The following is a 24,827-nucleotide window of genomic DNA, read 5'->3' as shown; positions in this document are numbered from 1 at the left end:
TAACTCACCTAGCACAGAGACAGCTGACTTGGCTACATATCCCCTACAACCAACCCTCACTGGGCAGACTTTAACTTTCCACCTAGGCTCCTCTGTCTCCATGGCTAATTCTGTGTAAAAGTAAATAGGCAAATATAGCATTAATGAAATAGATAATGGATAAACTGGGAAGTATTTAGGTAAATATGTAGCTAAATAGCTAAAAGTAACAAATAAATGCAGGGCAAGTCTGGTGCAAACAGCTGTGGGTGGCACAATGGAACGGTGGTTAGTGCTGTTACCTCACAGCAAGAAGGTTCCTAGTTCAAGCCCCAGCTGAGCCAAGGGCTTTCTGTGCAGAGTTTGCATGTTCTCCCCTGTGCTTGTGTGGGTTCTTTCCGGGTACTCTGGCTTCCTCCCACAGTCCAAAGACATGCAGGTGGTGGCTCTAAAGTGGTTGTTTGGCTATATGTCCACTCTGTGATACCCTACCTGTTGCCCATTGTCAGCTGGGTTTGGCTCCCACAACCCTCTTTGGGAATAAGTGGTATAGATAATGGATGAACAAATAAATGCTTTAAACATCAAAACCTTTTGTGGATGTAGTATGAGTGCAATCCAATAAAAGTAGAAATGTGGTTCCTATTGAATAATATTTGTACATTTGTATTTGCTTACCTGTATTTATTGTTGATTATTTTCAATAGATTTGACATTCCTCAGTATTTCATTACTGTGTGTGTCTTCAGTGTCACAGCCTCCAGTGCTGATAGCGATGCCAACATCGTACACAGCCTTTTCTCTAGAGGACATCAATCTGACTTGTGAGGCCTCCGGTAACCCAACACCCATGTATGTACAGCAGCTAGTCCTGTGTGTCATATACCCAACGTGTGTGTGTGTGTGTGTGTGTGTGTGTGTGTGTGTGTGTGTGTGTGCTTGCACTATGGAACAAAGTGGATAAATTTAATAAACAGTCAAGATATATGAACGTGTCAAGCTGTTTGTCCACTTCCTGCTGGCTATTCTGTTGGCATGGTGAAAAATGTTCTTCTAACAAAATCACAGCAATAACAAAATCATATCTCATCCTTTCCGTTTCTCATTCTCTTTCTTTCTCTTCCTCTCCTCCTCCATACTCTCATTCCAAATCCAACAAAAGGCAATCAAGCCCACTGGTTCCTGCTAAAGACATAGAGTAAATGTCTAAAAATGACACAAATAAACAGTTGTTTTTTTAAAGGCACAGTTATTTCTTAAAATATCTGGTCACTGCAGTTTATAACAAATATTTCTATTTTCAGCAACAAATTAATCCACATTTTGTGCTCCAGTGTGTATTTGGTGCAGAAGATATTAAAAACACATCAAAGATCCACAGCACTTGGTAACGTCCCTTTTTTACCATGACCACACACTGTAGATTTTTTTGACTCAATCACACACACAGTCCTGCTAACTCCAAATATTTACTAGAGCACCAAATGTGGTTTAATCTACTCCTGAAAATAGTCTCTCACAAAGCATTTATTCCTGTTCAAGAAATGTTTGCTCAAAACTACATTTACAAATGTTTAAAAAGATTACCAAGCCTTTTAATTAAAAACTGTGTTTTTGTGAGGTGTTTTTAAAGATTTAGGTCTTCAGAAGACAAACACATTGTTGGTTTTGGTCTTTTCATGAGATTTGTTGTCAGTAAGAAAAATATAGATCAGTACCAGACTGATCCCATAAGCGGTTCTTTTTTCTCTTAAGTGCCATAAAATCTACAAATTAAAGCAACAATACATAACCTTTTTACATTATTTTGATATTAGACTGATGTCTAATAAGGTGAATGGTGGCTCCCCTATGGCCACTGCGTGCCCGGACTGCCTATTACTGCACTATGTAACTTTGGATCATTATCCCAGAGACCATGAATGATAGCTGCGTTTTGCTCGACAGCACCAGACCCTTCAGTTAACTCAGTATTCTGTGATTCTTACAAGAATTCACACATACAGAGACAAATCCCTTGGCCTTTATTTTATAGTTTTGATATTTTTTAGGTGAGAAAGTAACAGTTTAGACTGTGACTATGTGGTCAGTCTATCCAAGTACTGCCAGTTTAGAATTTGTTACAATGCTTTCAGAGATTGGAATACTTGTCATCTGACCAAGATACAGTGCCTTGCGAAAGTATTCGGCCCCCTTGAACTTTGCGACCTTTTGCCACATTTCAGGCTTCAAACATAAAGATATAAAACTGTAATTTTTTGTGAAGAATCAACAACAAGTGGGACACAATCATGAAGTGGAACGAAATTTATTGGATATTTCAAACGTTTTTAACAAATAAAAAACTGAAAAATTGGCCGTGCAAAATTATTCAGCCCCCTTAAGTTAATACTTTGTAGCGCCACCTTTTGCTGCGATTACAGCTGTAAGTCACTTGGGGTATGTCTCTATCAGTTTTGCACATCAAGAGACTGAAATTTTTGCCCATTCCGCCTTGCAAAACAGCTCGAGCTCAGTGAGGTTGGATAGAGAGCGTTTGTGAACAGCAGTTTTCAGTTCTTCCCACAGATTCTCGATTGGATTCAGGTCTGGACTTTGACTTGGCCATTCTAACACCTGGATATGTTTATTTGTGAACCATTCCAATGTAGATTTTGCTTTATGTTTTGGATCATTGTCTTGTTGGAAGACAAATCTCCGTCCCAGTCTCAGGTCTTTTGCAGACACCATCAGGTTTCCTTCCAGAATGGTCCTGTATTTGGCTCCATCCATCTTCCCATCAATTTTAACCATCTTCCCTGTCCCTGCTGAAGAAAAGCAGGCCCAAACCAGGATGCTGCCACCACCATGTTTGACAGTGGGGATGGTGTGTTCAGGGTGATGAGCTGTGTTGCTTTTACGCCAAACATAACATTTTGCATTGTTGCCAAAAAGTTCGATTTTGGTTTCATCTGACCAGAGCACCTTCTTCCACATGTTTGGTGCGTCTCCCAGGTGGCTTGTGGCAAACTTTAAACGACACTTTTTATGGATATCTTTAAGAAATGGCTTTCTTCTTGCCACTCTTCCATAAAGGCCAGATTTGTGCAGTATACGACTGATTGTTGTCCTATGGACAGAGTCTCCCACCTCAGCTGTAGATCTCTGCAGTTCATCCAGAGTGATCATGGGCCTCTTGGCTGCATCTCTGATCAGTCTTCTCCTTGTATGAGCTGAAAGTTTAGAGGGACGGCCAGGTCTTGGTAGATTTGCAGTGGTCTGATACTCCTTCCATTTCAATATTATCGCTTGCACAGTGCTCCTTGGGATGTTTAAAGCTTGGGAAATCTTTTTGTATCCAAATCCGGCTTTAAACTTCTCCACAACAGTATCTCGGACCTGCCTGGTGTGTTCCTTGTTCTTCATGATGCTCTCGCCCAATTTTTCAGTTTTTTTATTTGTTAAAAAAGTTTGACATATCCAATAAATTTCGTTCCACTTCATGATTGTGTCCCACTTGTTGTTGATTCTTCACAAAAAATTACAGTTTTATATCTTTATGTTTGAAGCCTGAAATGTGGCAAAAGGTCGCAAAGTTCAAGGGGGCCGAATACTTTCGCAAGGCACTGTAGCTCTATTAGCAGCCAGCTGCATCTTGTTCAGACCACAGTAGTCTGTTGGCTGTTCCAGCTGCACATTATAGCTACAGTATGTTTCCACTTTGTTTTTGGAGCCGTGAGGACCCGCTAGTAGACCAAGCTAACTCTCCTTAGCAGGCAGCTATTTCTCGTTTAGAGCAGAGCCAGCTGGCAAGAGCTACAAATAACCTTGTCAGGGTTACTAATTAGTAATGGCTACTTTCCTGACATTATCTGCTAACACAAAAACAACAACACCACATCATAGTGTACATTTCTGCTAATGTTATTTATGAAATACTTCAACGTAAGCTGTCAGCATGTTGCTGTTATCTTCTGTCATGTAGATTTGTAGTTTTTTTAGATGTAAAAAGTCGTGCTCTTAATTGATTAAAACATTTAATCTCACAATTGTCCATAGTTTATTCATGATTAAATGCAAATTAATCACTTTTTAAAAATCTTTTCTAAACAGTTTTGGAAAATAACTCAGTACATTTACTCAAGTACAATTTTGAGGTATGAGTTTTTTTATTTTCTGTTGCTTCATACTTTACTACAAATATTTGACTTTTTACCCCACTAAATTTATCTTTAATTTTAGTTACTAGTTACTTTTCAGAACTAGATGAATAAAAAAGATACACTATAATTATAAGACCTCACTGATAAATTTACAAGCTACCAAGCAGTAATTCAAATTAAATGCATATAAGTCAGTTAAAACTAGCTCCCCCTTTACCAGCTGCAAAATTAAATGTGATGAGCACAGTAATGCATAAGTAATACAATAATATAATATAATATACAGGAAGGAGAAATGTGTCATTCTGCATAATGAGTACTTTTACTTTTAGTACTTTAAGTATGTTTCGATACTAATACTTTTGTACTTGAAATACAGTGTTTTTATACTGTTGTATTGCTATTTTTTCTTTAGTAAAGGATCTGAGTACTTTTTCCACCACTGGTTCTAAATGTACCTTAAAGGGGCCCCAGGGTAACTGTGATTCCTGGGAGAAGTCCAGTAGTCTCCAGTGAGCATAATCATGTTTGTTTGTCCCAAAACCGCCAAGTTAAAGTATGTATTGTTGCTTTAATTTCTTTGTTTCTTGAAATGAAAACTAATGTACTCTCCCTCCTTTTAAAAAGAACTTAAATTTAGGTCATCACTGTCTTTACATCGCTTTTCTCTAGTTTCCACTGGCAGAAGGATGGTCAGAGGTTTGGACCCGAGCGTAAAGGATCTGGGACACTGCGAGCAGAAAAACACGAGTCCATTAACTCATATGAAGGCAACTTCCGTTGTAATGCTTCCAACACCCTGGGCACCGCCATGACACAAATCATAAAAGTCATCGTGGAGCGTGAGTCATAGATAAATACACAAACACAAACAAAAATGACACCCACAAATACACACAAAGCACTGTATGTCCAACATGGTGTTCAGACATGCTGAACCACACAACCCCCCCCCCCCCCCCCCCGACACACACACACACACACACACACACACACAGAAACACACACACACTTCATTGACTCAGTGAGGTTGACTGGGGCCACCTATTCTGCTCACTCATCCCTTCTCTTGTTGCTGTGGCAACCATTTCCTGGAGACAAAGCCATGACATCACTTAGTCAAAAGGGTGCACAGGATTAACAAGAATGAGGAATTGCTGGGAGGTCAGTGTTTTACTTCCAATAAACACACACTGGTTAGAGCAAAGAACTGATAGCAAAAGGAAGGGACAGTACTATCAGTGAAATGAACTGGACATTGTTGCTCAGGATATCACCTCTCAGATAACGTACTGTATATCTGAATCAGCTTTATTGGCCAGGTGTGTTGGACACACAAGGAATTTGACTCTGGTACAGTGGCACTCAATGTGTACATACATGTCAACAAGCAAGGGAATGTGCATTAGGAAAGGAGACCTGTACATATACAGTATACTATACTATATACCACTATACTGTATATATACACACACACACACACACACACACACACACACACACACACACACACAAATGTACGTATATACATACATATATATATATATGATAATGTGGAAAACAACCCTAGAGGCCAACTTCAAACCAATTGCACAAGTCAACATCAAGTGCGGTATCTACCAAGGAGATGCTCTGTCCCCACTGCTGTTCTGCATAGGCCTGAACCCCCTCAGCCAGATCATCACCAGAGTGTTTACGGATGCCGACTATGGAATGGAGCAACCATCAGCCACCTCCTCTACATGGATGACATCAAGCTGTATGCCAGGAGTGAATGAAACATCGACTCACTGATCCACACCACTAGGATCTACAGCCAGGACATCGGAATGTCATTCGGACTGGATAAGTGTGGTCGAATGGTAACAAGGAGAGGGAAGGTAGTCAGAACTGAGGGGATTATACTACCAGAAGGCAACAAAGCAGATGTTGAGGGCAGCTACAAGTACCTTGGGATCCCGCAGGAAAATGGGAACCATGAAGAAGCCACAAGGAAAGCAGCAACCACCAAGTACCTGCAGAGTATGACACGTCCTGAGAGGTTAGCTGAATGGAAAGGACAAAGTCCGCGCAATTAACACCTACGCCCTGCTGGTCATCAGGTACCCCGCTGGAATAATAAACTGGCCGAAGGAGGAGACAGAGGCCACTGACATCAAAACAAGGAAGCACCTTACAATGCACAGTAGGTTTCACCTCAAGTCCAACATCCTGAGACTGTACACTAAGCGGAAGGAAGGAGGCCAAGGATTAGTGAGCGTCAGAGCCACTATCCAGGATGAAACAACAAAGATCCATGAATACATCAGGAAGATGGCCCCGAGTGATGCCGTGCTTAGTGAATACCTCAGGCAGCAGAAACCAGAGGAACAAGGGAAGGAAGAGCAGGAACCCTCATGGAAGGGCAAACCTCTGCACGGTATGTACCACTGTCAAATAGTAGAAGTGGCTGATATCGAAAAATCCTACCAGTGGCTGGACAAAGCTGGACTGAAAGACAGCACAGAGGCACTAATCCTGGCAGCACAAGAACAAGCTCTAAGTACAAGATCAATAGAGACAGGGGTCTACCATACCAGACAGGACCCCAGGTGCAGGCTGTGCAAAGATGCCCCTGAGACAATCTAGCACATAACAGCAGGGTGCAAGATGCTAGCAGGCAGGGCAAACATGGAACGCCATAACCAAGTGGCTGGCATAGTGTACAGAAACATCTGTGCCAATGAAACTGCTTGAGTTTTACTGTGAACCAGGGCTTGTTGTTGTTGTATGTACAGAAGGACTTGGTGGGCACACACATATCCTCACAAAAGCTGATGTAAGATGTCACAGTGTCATTGAGTTCATCCAGGTCTGTAGCTGCAGCCTCAAATATTCACCCTGTGTCTATAGTAAGGGTTGCTGGGGCCTGAAAGGACTGTGGCTCCTCTGACAAGGTAGTGCCTGCATAGAGCCTGAGAGGAAGCACTACTGTACTTGTCAGCACTATTTCGTGCTTAGGGCTAAAAGAGAACCTTCCTCTTCTCATGAAAAATTATTTAATCTATCCTTTATTTACTCTTTTTAGTAAAAGTGTCAAACATACAAAAGCATTGTGTGATAATCTGTCATTTTTTGAGCTTTAGGTCATGTCTAAGATGATAATTCATCGTTGTAAATTTGTAGATTATTCAGAAAATAACAAAAAGCATGCCGTGGTCTCTTTAACAACAAGAACACACATCTTACTTTAGTTCAGTCTGGAAAATTGAGCAGTGAACACCAGAGTCCACAACTAAGGCCAAAACATTCAAACTATTCAAATCCAATGGAGCTGATGAGGAGCATGATCAAGAGTCTAAAACTATGGTTGACACAAAAGAACCAGTTCGAGCCACACCATCAGGTGGAGTAAAAAGTTCAAACACAGGTAAATCCAAACAAACAGGTGACCCCGGGAAACAGGATAAAGTAGGCATTAAGGTTGCTGAAGACTACAGAGACTAGGACAAGCACAACAGACAAACTAGCAACGATCAAAGCCAGACAGGCTACTATATACTAAAGGGAAACTAATCATGTGAAGTGGATACACCTGTGGTGCGTGTGTGTGTGGCCTCATGTTGTGGGGACAAGAATTTGTTTACACAGTCATACTCAGGAGTCTTGGCATGTTTTTGGGGATAAAAAGCAAGCCCCCAAAACATAAATCATTACATTTTAAATTGATGACTTGGTTTAAGGCTAATCTGAGGTTAGGTTTACATTAAGGTTTACAGTAGGTCGCCAGGAATTGAATGTAATGTCCCATGAAGTGTGTATGTGTGAGTAACTAAGTGAGTGAGTGGCAGAGCAGGAGGACAAACTGGGGGACAACTAGAGACTGGAATGAAATAGTTTCTATAAATGTGTAGAGGAACAGCTCAGGAAAAACATGGGGTGAAGACAGACCAAGACTAGGTTTGTGACTTATCCATTTTAGATGGTGTAATGGAAAAATGACCTTGTGTAACATGAAAGGATTTGCTGGTAATGACATCCCCACAGAGATTTCTCACTCACTCTACAGTTCTGCAATGTGTTTTAGTGTCTTTCAGCTAACTAGTTTGATTTTATGGCCCACAGCTTTTCTATTTTGACTCACTCTCTTCAACCTTGTTTCCAGCAGCAGCAGGCAGCTGTTTCTAGCACAAATGCTCTAATAATCCATGTCTGTTCCCTACCTGCTCAGCGGCAAACAGCAGACAAAGTTTGTGACTAGCTGGTGAATTTTGTGAGCATTTAACAGCTAAACACATACTGTTTTTCCCTCAGGTGTTGGTGGACACTAAAACTGAGCTAGAAACGAATGATTATTGGAGTTGCATTCAGCAGGTGGACACAAAGACTGCTCTAATTGAATGACAGTGTTTCACTGTGTTTGCTGGCTTTATGACTAAGCAACTGTAGCCTAATTTGCTATATCAAAAAATCTGTTAATCCAGGTTTAAGGCAAAGTAACCTTAGGATGATGAGATACAGAACAATCACATAATAATCTAGAATAAGTTTTGTTTTCTACAGGCATTTCTTTACCTATGATTCAGAATAATCTTGACTTGGTTTGTATGTTTTCACTTCATACACGTTGTACATGTTTATTATTATCATATCTTTTGTTAAGTGTATAGTATGAACCCAACCTCTGTGTACAGACAGGAAGCTTGATAGTACCATCCTCTGCTGAAATAAAAAACCGAAGAAAGAAAGGAGCAATGACTCACTTCATGCTTACAACATCTTACTGCATCATCTACTGCTTCCTGAACAAAACCATTACAGATTTTCTGTAAATGCAGCAAATGCAATTAGTTAGTTCACAGCCAACGATAATGCTACCTTCATTTTTTCTTTACTCAAATCAACAGGGACTATGAGACGGAATAAAAGCTGTATGAAGAACATAAAGTCATTAACTAATAATTTGTTGCTTTGCATTTTAGCTCGACCAGTTCCGAAAGAACAAAAAATACATAAGATAGCAGCGTATGAGGGAGACAGTATCATCCTGCCCTGCAACCCTCCAGAAAGCTCAACTCCTCCACACATCTACTGGATGGACAAAAGTGAGTTTGTTTTTCATTTGGCTTCAAGTCTTCTGTCCAATTTTTCATCTGCTAGTTTATTTGATAGTTCTGTAGGATTTGCTTGCATCATTTGAGCTGAGAGGACTGTGGGACTGTGTTGCTTCATTATGGTGCATTGCAGAGCATTTCCACTCATACTATTGAATGCATCACTGTCAGATAATGTTTCTGAATTCTTTATGTTTCTTTCCTTGTCCTCTATTACTATTTCTCTCTGTGCACTTCAAGAAACACTTCAAAGTCATTATTTCAGTGCACTACAGCGTTACAGCGGCTTCAAGCCACTTAAAAATAAAAACAATAACTGATTTTGCACAACAAATGCACACTACATATTGCATATGTGACAACTAGAGACCATAGAAAAGACTGAGAAGCAGGGATGAGATATGACGCTGGTAACAGCTCAAAATCTTTCTTTTAATTCAAGGGCATGAGGTCCAGCACAAGCATGCATTCAGTGCAGTGATGGTAAACACAAGGATCAGTCAAAGGCATAAACTCAGGCAGAGTCAAGGTCAGAATAACTGAAGGCGAGTAGCAGAGAGGGAGCAGGAAGAGGCAGGAGTCAAAAACTAGCTGGGTCATACATGAGAGAAGATTGCGTAACACAAGGGATGGCTGGATTGTTTGACTACTGAGAGTACTAGGACAAATTGGCAAACAGGAAGATGTACTTGGAGTATACACTGTACACCTGTACAATTGTATGCACTTCAGTTCAACACTTCCACCTTAACATCAGAATTTATGAAGCTCAGAATGGTTCAGTTTTAGGTGAAATTGCCATAAATGTGTAAATACAATTATATGTTTATTATTGAGGTCATAGTTAAAGGTGGTGTTGTACTACATTATATTCAGAGGTGTCTCTATATTTTTGTCCTCCACGGCTACATACATGAGAGGGTCAAAATATTAGGAACACCTCTGAATATAATGTAGTCCAGTACAACATTTTGAGCTTTATAAGCACAGATCTTATAAGATGTAAGCCAGATGTGTTTCACTGAATTGCACAAAATTGTACAGGTGTACCTAATAAAGTGGCAGGTGAGAGTATACACACACAAATCTGAGAGAGTAATCACCTAGTGAGACACAGGTGGATAAGAGCTGATGGCATCCAAACCAAAGGTGGAGATAAATTAACAGTAAAACACACACACACAAAATCTGAACACAATAAAACTAAGTGACTCCACAGAATCCATGGTAGTTTTCACAGCATGAAATAACTAATTACAACAACCTTCTCAATTTCTTTTTCTTTCCTGCTTTAACTTTCCTCTGTCTTGTTTATTTCAGGGCTGGTGCACATTAAACAGAGTGAGAGAGTGATGGTTGGCCTGGATGGGAAGTTGTACTTTTCTAATCTTCTAAAGAGTGACAGCAGAGATGACTACATGTGCTTTGCCCAATATGCAGCAGCCAGCATGATTCTCTCTGCGACCACGGTCAGCCTCAATGTCACGCCCAGTGAGTATACACACAAACTGCAAATCCGTAAACATACATAAAGGTGTTGGGTTTATTTAAGACATTCATGGTGGTGGTAGAGCACTGTGTTAATGCCCCAGTACAAATTTTCCCAGTTGGTTTGAGAGCTGGAGCTGGAGGATATCATTTGCTTCAGGGCATACTGTACACCATTAATTTTGTTGTTTACTTCCATTCAAAGTTAGGGGACATTTTTAAAATTTGTATTGGTCAAGGGTTAGATAAAGGGTAGGTTTTACTGTAATCCTAACCCTAACACTGGATACTACATTTCAAATAGTTAAAGTCATTTGCATTTTTCATTTGGCCCCACTCCACCTGTTCTAAATGCCCAGTCCTGTCAGTCCTGCTACTGAATTAGAATGTGTTAGACTGAGAGGTCTTTCTGTTATTTTGTCCACGGTGACAGTCCACGGTGACACTATGCTAAATAAAAACACCTCTCTGGATAATGCTGTACAGTTCAACAGCAACACAAACTATTAGCCTCCAAAATGACCGTACAGTTGACTCAGTGCTTCTCTGAAACAACCACGACTGTGAGTACATTTTGCAAGGCAAATTTTGGTTTGAAAGTACCATTAGGGGTTGTTCACTTTTCGTGTCTTTTGTGTGCTCAAATTCGTTATTTTAAATGGAGACGCGTGACAAGCGTGCTCATAATAAAGAGTGGTGCCCCAACCTTTGATGCATGTCAGCATAGTAGCAAGACAAAATTATTTAAACTTTTAAGAATGCAACAAGTGCAATGCGGTTCATGTGACAAGAACCAACCAATCAGTTCCACCCTTGCATTTTAAGACTCGATAAGTAAGTGAACAGATGCATTTTTATGAATACATTGTTTTTGCTGTTTTGTTGTTACTACTAAGCACGGGTTCCTGCATAACTGTGTTTAGAAATGTGATATATAGTTATTTTAATTATTAACAACACTGTTTTCAGCTTTGTGACAACAGTTGTCAGATACTCCAGTGGGCGTTTAAATAGTTTATTTAGCTTAAGATTAGGAGAATTATCTCAGCCCATGAACATGCACTTAATTCTTCAGGTTTACTAAAATTAAACGTGTGGTTTTCACGGAATAGTACACATTTATAATTTTGCACATTTCAGTAACAGGGAAGAAAAGTCACTTAAATAAGTGATATTTAAAAAAGGAATCCATTACAGTTTAGTTTGTATTAATGTTAAGATGGTCTCTCTCTCTCTCTCCCTCTCTCAGGTAATGGTGTTCATGGTAGAAAACCCCACCTCCTCCATCCCACTGGCTCCCACACTCCAGTGCTGGCTCTTAGGGGTCATACTGTCACCCTTGAATGTATCCCCACAGGCCTGTAAGGATTTCAGTGTGTGATGCCATTTGTGTGTGTATATACATATACTGTATACTGTATATACTGTTACACCTATGCACAAACATCTCCTGAAAATGTACAATAGCTACATTGGTCTACAGTGTAAAATTAATTAATGTCACAATAATGGTTGTAAAATTGTGACATGCCAATATTTTTTGTATTGTAGTCCAGTGTCCTGCTTCATGCTCTTCTTCTTGGTATTTTATGGTGCATTACTGCCACCAACTGGACTGGAGTGTTTATCAAGAAGCTAACATTTAGTGTATGTTGAAGTGAAGCAGTTTTTAACTATAGAAAGTTAAAAACAGGTGGTGGTTGGGGCAGATGAATGGGTGCAACAAACACCTTGCTCTTGCACAGACAACCGGAGATTGTGTCCCATGTCTGACACTGTGCAACGTTTTACTTTTAATTTGAGTGTTTTAACCAAACTCTGGGAATTTCCTTAACCATAACCATGTAGTTTCTATGCCTAAACGTAACCTTTAGATTTTGCTGCCAGAAAGACATTGCCTTGTCACAATTTTCAATCCAGAAAATGTTGCAATGTTACAATTTTGGAGGTGTAATTGTGAGACTAGTACATTTTGCATTTTGCACCAACGTAGCTATTATACATTTTGTGTGAGACTGTTTGATCAAAGTCATTATGATGGGAAATAACACTTCAGAAGTCTTCACCTATATGTACAGTACCAGTCAAATGTTTGGACACACCTTTACATAATTTTTTTCCTATTTTTTTTCTAATTTTTTGATTATTACTGAAGACATTTGGTTTTCAGTTAACAGGTGTGCCTTGTCAAAAGTTGAACTGTCTGAAGTCTGAACTTTCAGATGACCCCAATGGCATTTGTCAGCCTCTCATGCTGAGCCTCTGTATATGCTGCAAAGCTGTACCAAGCTGCACCTGAGCCAGTGCAATCTTGTTTCTAAAGCACAATAAAATACACTGTATATCTTGATCACATGGGTGTGAGGCAAACTGCCAATGTAATAGAAGCAATGCATATCTTGCGGTATCAGTGTGGTGTTACGAGGATGAGCTTGCAACATGGAGCTGTTGGTGGATTATGAATAAAAAGCAAATGCTGAATGTAAGTATTTTCCATCACATTGATGTTATGACAGCACGGTTTCATGGTATTAGTGCCAACCCAGTCACTGTGATGGTGTGACATTTCAGCCAATCACATGTCTTGATGAGTCAGCTCCGCTGAAGGCAGAGCTCAGCCCCCCTCGGCCAACATAATTACCCCCGCTATTAGAACTAAATGAGAATGAGGCCAACGCAACCCTGCCCAGATCTACATGATAAAAACAGGCTGACCCACGCTAATGGAAAAAGACTACAAGTTGGATTACACATACTGAAACCATCAGTATCAACAATGTAACAACACTAATCTGCATTTGTTGCTGCAGCCTTTTTCAGTATGACAACATTTCTCAGAATAGTGATGATTCAGCATACTGTATATGTTCTGGTGGATTCAGATGCTGCAGGGATTTAATGAACTGAAGGAGAAGCTCATTTATACAATATAAAACAGCTGTAGGGATGAGTAGGTTCGTCAGGGAAGAGAATTCACAGGAGCTCACTGAGTGGGGAAGTCCAGGGAGAGGAATTGAGTGTTGCAGTCTGAGGCAGCAAGCTCTGGCAGCAGAGAGGACAGGAGATGATGAGTACAGCTGGTAGTGGCTTATGCTGACTGACCTGAGAGCAGAGGGGGAAGATGTCAGCCAGGAGAGATGAAGCAAGTGTTGCTGGAGAGCTTGGAGGGAGACGAACAGGGGTGGCGTGGCTAGGAGGCTGGAGAGACGTGAAGAGTTGCAGGGGCAGAAAGCAGTAGTAGTTTCAGGAGGGATAACAGGGAGAGCCAAAGTGTCATGGAAGTAATCCTCAACATACTGGCACTGGCGGAGCATCTGCCAGAGTCTTAAATAGGATGTTGATGATGAATCAACTAATCTCAGCTGTGCAACTCAGCCCTTCTCATAGGTTGGTGCTGCCCAACGATGGTGGCCCACCAGATGGTGATTTTGTTCCGCTGTACATGCAAGTGCAGCCTTGGTTTCTGCCCAGATGTGTTGACAGCGGCAGATGTGAGACTGGATGGAGGGTACAGCGATGTCTGTTTCTTCATCGGGTAGGAGTGGTGGCTGGTAGCCCAAGGATGCTTCAAATGGTGTAACGCCTGAAGCGGTGCTGGTGAGAGAATTGTATGAGTATTCAACCCAAGACAACAGTATGCTCCATGAATCAGGTTCATTACCTATGATGCAGTGAAGGATGTTTTTGAGATCCTGGTTCAGTCTCTCTACCTGTTCGTTTGTTTGTGGATGGAAACCTGAGGTGAGACTGGACTTGGCCCCGATGACAGAACAAAAGGAGGACCACACTTGTGAGATACACTGAGGACCTTGGTCTGAGACAATGTCTGCAAGGATTTTTGAAGTCGAAACACGTGTTGAACCAGGAGGTTAGCCGTCTCATGGGCTGATGGCAACTGAGGTAGGGTGATGAAATGGGCTGTTTTGGAGAAACGGTCGATGATGGTTAGTATAGCTGTGTTGCCTTGGGATGGAGGAAGACTAGTTACAAAGTCTACTGTGATGTGAGACAAAGGCCAACTGGGTATGGGTAGTGGGCGTAGGACACCTGCAGGGTATTGATGGGAAGATTTAGATTGGGCACAGATATGACATGCTTGCGCAAACTCACTTGTATCTTTGTCGAATGTGGGCCACCAGAAGTGCCGGTTTAGGAGCAAAATAGTTTGATGGCATCCTGGGTGGCAGGCCAATCGGGAGGAGTGGGCCCATTGTAAGACTTGGTCTCTCATAGGGGTCTGAGACAAAGAGTCTGTCTGGCAGGGCTTCCTCTGGGGCCGGTTGTTGTTGAAGGGCCTCCCGTACGGTCCCCTCTCTGTCCCAGGACACTGCAGCTATTACACAGGAGGGGGGTAATATGGTATTTGGAGTCTCCTCCATGATCGGTGGACTGAACTGCCAGGATACGGCATCAGGTTTCTTGTTTTGGGAGCCTGGGCGATAAGTGAGGGTGAACCTGAATTGGCCAAAAAACATAGCCCAGCATGAGTGCTGTGGGTTGAGGTGTTTGGCGGACTGAAGATAGGAAAGATTTTTATGGTCTGTCCAGACCAAGAAAGGTTTTCTTGGTCTGGACAGACCCTCTAGCAGATGTCGCCACTCTTCAAGTGCTATTTTACCACTAGGAGTTCCTTGTTACCCACACCATAATTCCTTTCAGCTTGTGTAAGCCATCGGGAGAAGTAGGCACATGGGTGGAATATGTGGTCCTTTTCGGCTCGCTGAGAGAGAACAGCCCCTACCCTGGTGTCTGAGGCATCAACTTCCACAATGAATTGCCTGGAGGGGTCTGGTTGAATCAACACAGGGTCTGTGGTAAACTGGTGTTTTAAGTCCCAGAAAGCCTACTCCGCCTCCTTGGTCCAAACAAACTTCATCTTGGTGGATGTTAATCGGGTAAGTGGGGCTGCTACAGAACTGTAGCCCCATATGAAGTGCCGATAGAAGTTCACAAAACCAAGGAGGCATTGCAGGTCCCTCTAGTTACCAAGTGTTGGCCACTCAGTGACTACTCTGACCTTTGCAGGGTCAGCTCAGATCTGGCTGCTCTCTATGACGAAACCCAGAAAGGTAACCATCTTTGAATGGAAGTCACACTTTTTTGTTATGTCTGTTCGGACATGGAAGTGAACGAGCAAAAGGATAGGCGGACCCAGGTAGCTGACTTCAGTGCAAGCAGTGCTATTTTATTTACAGTGTAGTGACAAAACAAGAAAACAGGCAGGCCTAGATGATGAGAGTAACCGGGTGTCGATCTGCAGCAGAGAAAACAGTCTGTGGTGAGATGGATGGGGGTAGGCTGGGCTGTGGACGCTGGGGTCACTCCTGCGCTGGTCGATGTGGACATGGTGTTAACTGAGGAGAAAAAAAGGCAGGAATTTGTACAGAATGTTACTGGTGACTGTGCATCGACCTGAATGGTGAGACTGGAATGGAAGAGAATCCAAGGTCCGGAGGAGTAGTCCGAGGAGGAAGATAACAGGAGGAGTGTGGCAACGGGGAGTCCTGCAATAGAACTGGCAGGAGCAGAGAGAAACAAACAGTCGAACACAAACAACGGTGGTAAGAGCCTGGGAACGAGATTGAACTGGCAAGTGAGTGATAGGTGAGCGGGGTATATATAGGAGTAGAACTAATAAGATGCAGCTGGTGACAATAAGGGGATGTGGAGCAGGTGTACCAGATGGTGTAATCAGGGCTGAAAAAGAGAAACAGAGTGAGGGAGGTGAGATAGGCAGGTGCAGCGGGGCAAACCTGACACTTTTCAAACTTCACACATAATCGATTCCCTAGGAGCCATAGGAGGACTTATCTGATGTGATTCTAGTGTTCTGCAAGGGAGGAGGAGTAGATGAGAATATTGTCCAGATAGACAAACACAAACCAGCCCAGGAAGTCTCTGAGGACATCGTTGATTAAGGCTTGGAACACTGTGGGGGTGTTAGTGAGGCCAAAGGGCATGACAAGGTATTCAAAGTGCCCGTGGGGTGTTTTGAATGCAGTCTTCGACTCATTACCATCCCGAATCCTCACTAGGTGATAAGCGTTTCTCAGGTCAAGCTTTGTGAAGATCCCTGGAGAGACTCAAAAGTGGAGTGAAGAAGAGGAAGTGGATATTTATTTTTAATGGTAATGTTATGGAGACCCCTGTAATCAAAGCAGGGACAGAGGCCACCATCCTTCTTCCCCACAAAGAAAAACCCCACCCCCAATGGTGGAGACGATGGATGTATAATACCTGCTTTCAGTGATGTTTGAAAGTAGTCCTCCATTGCTTGTCTCTCAGGTTTTGAGATGTTAAACAGCCTGCTGGTTGGCAAGGTGGCACCAGGGAGAAGATCAATCGCGCAGTCGTATGGTCAGTGTGAAGGTAGCAATATAGCTTGGTCCTTGTTGAACGCATCACTGAGATCATGGTAAATGGTGGGGACCTTGGATAGGTCGGGGTTCTCTTGTGTATTGCCTGTGCAGGAAGAAGTGAGGGAAGGCTGGACCACTTGAAGACATGATGACAAACAGGAAGGACTTCACCTGGTGATAGTTCTGGTTTGCCAATCAATCTGAGGGTTCTGGGTTGTTAGCCAGGAGAGCCCCGGGACGAGGGGTGTCTGAGGGAATGTTAGAATCTTAAACTGTGCAGTCTCGTGGTGATTTCCAGCTATGGTCAATTTAACAGGAGGAGTCTGGTGGGTAATGATAGCTAGCTGGTGAACGTCTATGGCATGAGTTTCAAGACTGTGGTCTCCCTTGTTCTGGTGTTAAATTCAATTTTTTTTTTACTAAAGTATGGTCAATAAGAGTATCCCCCTGCATCAGAGTCCATGAGGGCTGAGAGGGAAATGCGTGAGGGGTATGTGGGGAATGTGTGGCCAGAAACCTCCAGGGTGACTGGGATCTCTAGGCTAGTTGAACTTGTGGTGGTTGTCTTGGAGTGGCCTGCTAGTGCCCCCACTCTCACAGGTAGACCTCGTCTTTTGGATGTATCGGGCAACTACGGATCTGGTGTGACTGGTTCCCCCAGTACAGGTAAGCCCCGGTTTTGATGCGTCAAGCACACTCTTGGGGGGAGAGACGCTGAACTGCATCGGTTATTGTTCTGATGATGAAGCCCCCCCAGAATCCTTTTGAGGATATGAACGGGTTTTGAGATGGACTGGGCTGCTTGATTTTATACTGAGAGGGTTTGGTGTGTGGCGTTCTCTGCTCTTTTTCTCCGACTCTCTCGTATTCTATTATCAATCCTGGTAGCCAGGTCTGCTAGTGAATTGAAATCCGGGGGTTTGTCTCTTGTTGCTAATTCATCTTTGATGTACTCCTGCAACATATGCCAAAAAGTGCCATGCAGGGCCTAATCATTCCACCCAGCTTCTGTAGCCATCACCCTAAACTCAATAGTGTACTGCACGACCCCTAACGTATTGACATGAGCTGTCTGGTTGCGCTGCCCTGATGATCGGTATGATCGAAAGTGGTTTGTAAGTCATGAAAAAACTCATCAATGGTAGCCCCGATGAATCTCCCCTGGGAGTCAGCTGCTTCAGCCCAAGTCAATACTCTCTCTCGGAGTCTGTTTATAACAAAGTTGATTTTAGTATGATCAGAGTGGAAGGCACAGGGCTGTTTGTCGAACACATGGCGACATTGTAACATAAAGCCCTGACACCTTTCCACTTCTCCATGAAAAGGGTTCGGGGTCTGGCATGGGGGGTTCTCAGGTCGGGCTAGTGTGCCGAACGTGAGATGAGTGTTGAACGAATGTAGGGGGAGGCATCATGGCTGCAGTGAGCTGAGAGAGTGTTAGACAGCTGAGTTACCTGCTGGGTGAGGTTCATAATGATCTCCATTTGCTGGTGGAGGGCCTGTCTGAGGTGGTCGATTTGGGCACCATATCTTGCAAAGGAGGATGGGTTGGTGCGGTTGTCAGAACCGGAGCCTGCAGAGTCCATTGTGGCCAGTACATTTTGTTATGATCAAGCCATAGTCTCAGCTGTGTAACTCAGCACAGCTGTGTGCCACACCCAGGACAGAGAGCCTGCAGAGAGGAGAGAGGGAGAGAGAAAGAACAAGGAGGAGAGGCAGGTGGCACAAAGCAAACCTGACAGATACTTTAAAGATCAAGCAAATTTATTTATAGATGAGTGCAGACTCGTTGACAGATGTGTATACTTTCTGACAGTGAGATCGTGTTAAACTTAGTCTATTTAAAATTTTAACATTATTACACTAGTGTTGTGCATTTGCAAGTACTGTATGCAAAAGTTCTAAACAGTGTAATAGGGAGTACACGTGGCACAAGTGCCATTTACAGTTATGTCCATCACCATTAGTCTCTGCATGTTAAGGTATGGTGTAATCTCAGAAGCCAGGTCACATCTCCCTTTTGAATATTCATTGTTGATTTTGGAAATAGTAGTTTGATATTACAGTTTTTTTAGTAGCCCTGGCTACTTCTTGAAACATCACTATCATTCTCTATCATTCTGTCTTAATATGCATTTGTCAGATCTGTTTATACAAACAGCACAACACACTAGTTCTTCAGCAGAAGAATATCCCTCACCCAAAACCTTTAGCTCATGGTTCAACACTAAATCCTTAAGTCACTGAATAAGTAAACCCCATAAAAGGTGTCACAATGTTTAGCTGTTTTGTCAGTATGGCAATGGAGCACTTCCATTTGAAGTAAAGTAATGATTCAAAAAAGTACTGTCTAAGACAGATATGCAACAGATATATATGGCATAGCAAGACAAAATCACAGACTACAAAATGAAAGTGCTACTGTACATCAAGGAATTGAGTCACAGAGCCTGATGTGGCTCCTGTCAGTCTGGCCACAGATTTTCATCTACCCCACACCTGATATTCCCCCTGACAATACAGCAGGAGAAGAATCATCTGGAGTGTTGTATGCATCCCCTGCAGGCTTCTGCTGTGATGTCATCACATGCAGCATTCATGACATCAGGCAGTGCCATTTGATCTGTAATAGTCTAGGATTATAGATCATCCATGCAAATTTTTTTTCAGTTGGATTTAGTAATGGACATTATGGTGGTAGAAACTTTCTTAACATCCTTAGCTGATGTGGAACACTCCCCAGAAGTGAAGTTTAAGTTTCACCTGGCTGCCAGTTTAAGAATTTAGCTAAATCTACAGTGTATACAGTATACACGGTTTTGGAAAATGTTCACAAATGATCTGATAATTCTACTGTCTCTAGGAGGTTTGTCTCCATGGCCTGTCATTGTGTCATATTGTCATTTAATTGTTCCTTATTGATGAACATCATTAGCAGTACATCATTAACATGATCATCTATTTAGTTCTATTGCCACTTCTCATTGTGATCTTTCGGTTTCTGTCTTTCTGTTCTCTTTGTTTTTCTTTTCAATATTTTGTCTGCCTCTGCAGACCAACTCCAAAGGTGGAATGGAAAAAGAAAGATGGCAGGCTGGACGAAACAACTGGGGATTTGGATATTTATAAGCACTGGCTTCGCTTTGACAGCATCTCCGAGAATGATGACGGAGAGTATGAGTGTAGGGCTTCGAACAGCCATGGGTTTGTCACCCACTCCTTTACTGTCACTGTGGAAGGTATGTTGCAGAGCACACAGTGGCATACATTACACAACAGGACACACCACTGAATGTTATCAGGTATCTGCTGTGTTAGTTTTGAAACTTTCTGTGCTTGATGGCAGAGAACACAAAGAGGATGCAGTTCTTTCAAAGGGTCTTTTATTGGCAGATAAGCAGTTAACTAACCTTATTTGAATATGGCAAAATTAAAGCCAGTAAACATTTGACTGCAAAGAATATCTCATCACAAGAAACAACAAATGTTAAGAAAGATATAATCTTTTTGCAAACAGCGATTTGAATGGAATTCTCCAGTAACTGAGTGTTACAGTTTTGATAAGTTGGAGGATTCACAAGAGACAATATTTAAAAATGGTCAAAATTAAGGCCAAGATTTCTTGACTTTCTGTCTCCAAAACACTGTGTCCTGCAATTCCTCTAATGCAACTCAGTAACATTTAATTAAACTTTTCCCAAATGCCAATGTCTTTCAAACTACATTCCCCAAGTTTGTAACACAGGGTAGAATTTTTATTGATCCCACACAGGCTTTTTATTACAGATTTATAGGCAATTCTCAATGACAGCAGTAAGTTGCAGTTGTATTTTGATTGTAGCGGCTCCCTACTGGGTAAAGGAGCCTCAGAGCTTGATGTATGCTCCGGGAGAAACTGTGCGATTGGACTGTCAGGCTGAAGGCAACCCGACCCCAACCATCACCTGGAGCATCAATGGTCAGCCGATCACAGGTACATTAACTTTGAATGTTTTCTCAATCCTGTGGTTTTGTTGATTTTGTTCTAGAGTGTGTTAAAAAAACCAAAGTGTAACTTAGTGTATTATTTTTGATTTTATTCCTGAAGAAGAAAAGGTTCCATCTGAATAAAACTCAGTACTTGCTGAACCTAATACTATACCAATAAATTATTTATTGCTTATAATGTACATGTAAAAAAAAGTTTTTTTTCCCTGCAGAACCCTTATCTGCAAATTACTTAAGCTTGTCCATAAGTACTTATGTACTTAAATGCCCCTTTTAGCTTTGATGCTTAATTTGGCCTACATTTTGTATTTCCATGTCCAATAATGAGCACTTTTAATCAGCTTTTCCTCTGGTTCACTCTATGGTTACATTACACAAAGCTTGATGACCACAGATCGATTTTAGAAAAGAGGAGCAATAATTTTCTGGCTCCACAGAGCCTCTTAAATGCACATGAATTTGGAAAGATGCTGGTGTTATGATATGCTTAGCTAATATTCTTGAATGACTCATAAAGAAGACAGGGAGAAAGAAAAAGAGGGAGAGAGAGGAAGGAAAGAAAGGAAGGAAAGAAAGAAAGATAGAAGAATCCAGGTTAAAAATGAACTCCTAAGAACCACAGCTGATAAAATAAGAAATGAAACAGTGAGGAAAGATACAAAAGAGGTCAGGCCAGTAACAGCTGCTCTCTCATTCACTGGAGGACATCTTGGTTAAACATTTCTATGTGTTCAGTTTCTGTTTGACAAACTAACAACCTCATCCCCTCCTCCATGCCTCCTGTCATTCTTTCTCACCATTCTTCTCCTCCACTGTGTAGCGGTGGCTCATGATCCTCGTCGGGATGTATTAGGTGGTGTGTTGAAACTGAGGGATGTCGTATTTGCTGACACCGCTGTGTATCAGTGTGAAGCCACCAACAAACACGGTTCCATCCTCCTCAACACCTACCTCTTTGTTGTTGGTATGTGTATGTGTAAGGTTCAATGCCTGGCTCACATTCCTCTCAGCCTGTTCAAAATGTTTGGTACTTTGATATACTACTCTAGCATGTACTTGATAAATAAAGATTTTTTTCCCTGTCCTCTGTGCCTCTCAGAGCTCCCTCCTCAGATTCTTTCCTCTAATGGAATAGTATATAGAGTCATCGAGGGTGGAGACGTCAGGCTACACTGTGAATCCTTTGGCTCTCCACGACCACACATTAGATGGTGAGACACACACGCACAGTATTTGAAACAATTTACCTTTCACCCCCCTTTTTGTGTCTGAAATATGATGTCCGAAATAAAATGGTTAGTAATTGTTTACCCCGAGGACTACAATCATGTCTGCAGTCTCTTTTCAAAATTCAATTCAAATTTATTTGTATAGCGCCAAATCACAACAAAAGTCATCTCAGGACACCATACAAAGTAAGATCTACGCCTTACTATTATCACTATTATTATAGAGGAAAACCTAACAAATCCTCCTTGAGCAAGCACTTGGCGACAGCGGGGAGGAAAAACTCCCTTTAACAGAAGAAACCTCCGAAAGACCCCGGCTCTTGGTGGGCAGCCTTCTGCCTTGACCGGTTGGTGTGAGTGGATAGAGGAGAGAGAAAAGAAAAGAAAAGCAACAAGACACAAAAAACAATCAAGTAATGGGCAGCTTGATGTGGCTGGTGACTGCTCATCAGAAACATAGAGCTCCAGAGTCAGGGCTGCCTGCAGAAAGGTACAGAGAGAGAAAGGACACACTACAGGTGAGAGGAGACACACAGTTATTGATGCATAATGGTGGCATATAGATGCATGGAGAGGAGAGAAGAGGACAGGAGACGGAGGAGGGAAACTCAGGGCATCATGGGGCCCCCAGCAGCCTAGGCCTATAGCAGCATAACTCAGGGAAGGCTACCTATAAGCTTTATCAGACCTTTACTATCAGACATTCAAAATTAGCATAAGTCATATTAAATCAAGCATACAAAGGCACAAACCTTTACATTTATCCTTGACTAATCTTTTATTTGTTTTTTTATTGGAAATGTATGAGTGCAGGTTTGCCTGGTGAACCTAGAAAGATAGTGGAGTGAAAACCACAAGGGTGGACAAATCCAGGTCAGAATTTGGTGAGGAAAGCATTAAAACAGGATTTTCAGTTGTTCTATCTAGAAGATGTCCAGGTGGACATCATTTGGAGACATTTGAAAACTCTAGTAACCAAATTATTTTATGTGATCCCAGTTGCTTGGGAAGTGCTGGGGGGGTGGTGTTAGGTTATTTTTTAGTTAGATAGATATTCAGAGATTTGTTGTCTAGGAATGTTTAGTGCAGACAGGGTGACTAGCTTAGGCTGTTAACTGTTCAGCCTGCAGTGCAGACTGCAGGCACGTCAAGGTTACAGGAAAACTGCTGTTAGTGTCAACTGTAATGCTAGTCTTAATATTTGTCTTAATGTGTAAGGTTATGTCCAATTGTTTTAGATACACACCACGAAAACAACAGTCACGCACCTTGACTTTTCCTCATGTTTTGGCTAAACGTTATAGCAGCTGCAAGGCTTGCTTATCGGGTGACGTCACGGTTCGACAGCCCAGAAAGGATTAATATTGTATAGCAATGCTTGGTTCGGGGTCTTTTTCTGCTTCCGGGCTGCTTTTGGCAGGCTGGGGGTTGGAAGATCTCTGGACTGGAAGTGTGAATTCTTGCCTGTGACTCTTTGAATAAACCAGCACGGTTATATTTTTTATATACTCAAGTGGTCTGAGTCGTCCCTCGGAGTTCCTGGTTTGAAAGAACCGGACGAGGCTTTATAATGGAATGTAGCCTTTAGTGGCTAGGTTGGATTGACCTACATCTAGGAGACCCTGCACCAGCTACATGGGCTGGCTAGCTAAGCTGTTTTCCATGGTGTGAAGCTGTGATTCCAATGCGGCTAACATCTGACATTTATTACAAGTACCATTATTGCTGAAGGAGGCAGAGGAATAACTAACCATGCGACACTCCGAGCAAGAGAGAGAAGGAGAGGAAGAAGGAGAAACCAACTAAGCTACTCTCTTAGCTAGCTTCTAAACTACAGTAGCTGACCTAAAGAAGCAAGTTAAATTTGGAAATTAGCAAGAAATTCTGTAACATAGGTGCTTAAGTAGTGCAGGTGTATGCTGTAACTCAAAAAATTAGCTGCTATCCAGTTAACCTAAGAAGTAACCTAGAAATTAGTGAGCTTAATTCATAAACAATCTGGTAGGAAGCACAACATGGTGCAGGCACAGTAAATAGCAAGTGAATATGATTACCACAGGAACAGGAAACAGCAGGGGTAGTTGCACAAGGGTTATAAAAGTTAACCACTCTTAAACACTCATCACCTATCCAAAAATTTACACTTATCAATTCATATTCAATATTACTATCAACAACACTAAAATTCAAACCTTTTTTGATAAACATAGCTACCCCACCATCATTACCTGAACTCCTACCAATTTGAACTATTACATACCCTGGAATGACATAGTCCCACTGTTTCCTCAGCCTTCCTCCTGAATGCACAGTTATCTGTGGCTGATACTTTAAATCTAATATACAGTGGGTACGGAAAGTATTCAGACCCCTTTAAATTTTTCACTCTTTGTTATATTGCAGCCATATGCTAAAATCATTTAAGTTCATTTTTTCCTCATTAATGTACACACAGCACCCCATATTGACAGAAAAACACAGAATTTTTGACGTTTTTGCAGATTTATTAAAAAAGAAAAACTGAAATATCACAGGGTCATAAGTATTCAG

At 41.8% G+C, this 24,827-nt stretch overlaps 1 protein-coding gene across 4 annotated transcripts in view; it reads left to right on the top strand.

Annotated features, from left to right (window-relative positions):
• Positions 1–24,827, top strand: part of LOC109965222 (neural cell adhesion molecule L1.1-like) — an 88,366-nt gene that overhangs the window by 35,273 nt on the left and 28,266 nt on the right. For all 4 annotated transcript variants that reach the window (XM_020609072.1, XM_020609071.1, XM_020609070.1 and 1 more), the window contains 9 exons: positions 729–831; positions 4,794–4,963; positions 9,083–9,205; positions 10,535–10,705; positions 11,952–12,063; positions 20,116–20,300; positions 20,903–21,034; positions 21,869–22,012; positions 22,148–22,259. In XM_020609072.1, the coding sequence (XP_020464728.1) occupies positions 729–831; positions 4,794–4,963; positions 9,083–9,205; positions 10,535–10,705; positions 11,952–12,063; positions 20,116–20,300; positions 20,903–21,034; positions 21,869–22,012; positions 22,148–22,259 (1,252 nt within the window). The remainder of the gene's footprint in view (positions 1–728; positions 832–4,793; positions 4,964–9,082; positions 9,206–10,534; positions 10,706–11,951; positions 12,064–20,115; positions 20,301–20,902; positions 21,035–21,868; positions 22,013–22,147; positions 22,260–24,827) is intronic.

Source organism: Monopterus albus, unplaced genomic scaffold (assembly GCF_001952655.1).
Source record: "Monopterus albus unplaced genomic scaffold, M_albus_1.0 scaffold98.1, whole genome shotgun sequence".
NCBI lineage: Eukaryota > Metazoa > Chordata > Actinopteri > Synbranchiformes > Synbranchidae > Monopterus > Monopterus albus.
This window is presented reverse-complemented; position numbering and strand designations above follow the sequence as displayed.